The 1,996-nt window shown below is 33.7% G+C and overlaps 1 protein-coding gene across 1 annotated transcript in view; it reads right to left on the reverse strand.

The window, feature by feature from the left end:
* LOC128250349 (allene oxide synthase-lipoxygenase protein-like) overlaps positions 1–88 on the reverse strand; it is a 6,810-nt gene extending 6,722 nt beyond the window's left edge. The window contains exon 1 of the mRNA XM_052975186.1: positions 65–88. Within this exon, the coding sequence (XP_052831146.1) occupies positions 65–88 (24 nt within the window). The remainder of the gene's footprint in view (positions 1–64) is intronic.
* Positions 89–1,996: the final 1,908 nt, after the last annotated feature.

Raw genomic sequence — 1,996 nt, forward strand, 5'->3', positions numbered from 1 at the left:
TATATATATATATATATATATATATATCCTGTGATAAGTAGTGAGATGGTTGAAACGTCGGCACGCCTGGCGAAATTCTCAGTGGCATTTCGACCGTCTTTATGTTCGAAAGCCACCGAGGTCGACTTTGCATTTCGCTCTCTCGTGGTCGATAAAATAAGTACCAGTTAAGCACTGGTGTCGATGTAATCGAATTATCCCCTCCCCCGAAATCGCTGGCCTTGAGCCAAAATTTGAAACCAATATATATATCATATGTATATATATATGTGCGTATGTGTGTGTATCTCATGTGTATGTACATGTATTTATATGTTTCATATATATGTATATTATGTGCATATGTGTGTCTGTGTATGCGGGTATATATGCAAAAACAACGTACCCTTTGTATATCAGTTGAAACATTCCGTCTATTCCAACGGTCATCGTCTTGTCAACCCAGCCGCCAGGCGACACCAGCTTTTTGAATCCTCGGCTAAAATTACAAAAGTTCAATTATTAATACATATTGCATAAATTTTTGAAATGAAACACACACGCACACATGCTGTCTATTCTTCTCAGTTATATATAAGCAAAAAAACTACATAACTTTCCATGACCTAGCGGTGCTGGGCGTTGAGATCACTATCACAAAAGAAATCACTTTAAACTTGCTGAAATACGATTCAGGATACCTTACTAAGTATAGGAGTGAATGTTATATGCAAGATTAATTTTAGGGATCTGATCAAAGTAGAAGACTAATAGAATATGAATAAAATGGAAGTATACATAAATAAATATTATTTTGCATCCTACTGTTGAAAAATAAAATGATATATTATGGTTTATTATTATTTATATTTTGAAGTACATATACACGGGATCATCAGACCCTTTTAAGCATTTAGTGCCTTTACGGGTCATAATCTGGCCCTGCTAACGGTAAAGTAAGATGCCACTTGACTATAGATTTATATTGTTGTGCTGACAAGAGAAATAAAAGGCTTACTTGTTAATTGCCAACAGGTACAGTGTGTGAGGTGCCAAAATCTTGTAGAGAGGATGCGAAACAGAGATATTTCTGTGCATGGAAAGAATAATTCCTTCCATTAATAAATGTGTCAAACCTACAAAATATATATAAATAAAAAAAACAAGCAAAACTTCTTAATTTTGTTAATCATCTAATGTTGATTAATTATCTCTATTTCGTCATGAGTTGCTTATTGTTACGATAAGCTTTCGTATTATTTAGCGTAACTGAACGAGCGGAAATTCAAAAATAAAAGTCGTGAGATCTAACGACTGGATGCTAAAGCTCGTTGAAAACCATAAAAGACGTAAGAAGCTTCATTCTGTTATGAAGGAGAGCAAAAAGTTTTCAAGTGAGTTTGCATAATACCCAGGTTGAGCAGCATGATGGAACTGCAGCAACTGTAGTTGCAAAGAAAGTGAAATCAATAGCAATGCAAAATGCGTTGATAGATGGGAACAAAATCCTCCGCGTGGCAAATATAAAGATTTGCTGATCGAAATCGAAAAGATATGGCATTTCAAGACGGTTGTAATACCAATGATTGTAGGAGCACTTGGAATGATCAAAAAAGGAACTGAAAATTATTTAAGAATAATCCCTGGCTTACCATCCATGCAAGAAGTGCAAAAGATTGTCTAAACTGGTACATCACACGTATTGAGAAGAACATTGTCTCACTGTGAATTTCCTTTCTTTTCCCCCCTTTATTGTATGTTTACTTTTTTCTTTTTTCTCTCTGTCTTCCCCCTTTTCCCTATCACACGCTTTTGTAAATGAACAATCTGATGTGTTTGTTTTAATGGCCTACCAATGTATACAATACTTTTCTCTGCCCTACGTGTCAGGAAGATACTCGGCGAGAAATGGAAACAGAATTTTAAGAAGATACTAATGAAAATAATAATAATAATAATAATAATAATAATAATAATAATAATAATAATAATAATAATAATAATAATAATAATAATA

This window comes from Octopus bimaculoides, chromosome 20 (assembly GCF_001194135.2).
Source record: "Octopus bimaculoides isolate UCB-OBI-ISO-001 chromosome 20, ASM119413v2, whole genome shotgun sequence".
Lineage (NCBI taxonomy): Eukaryota > Metazoa > Mollusca > Cephalopoda > Octopoda > Octopodidae > Octopus > Octopus bimaculoides.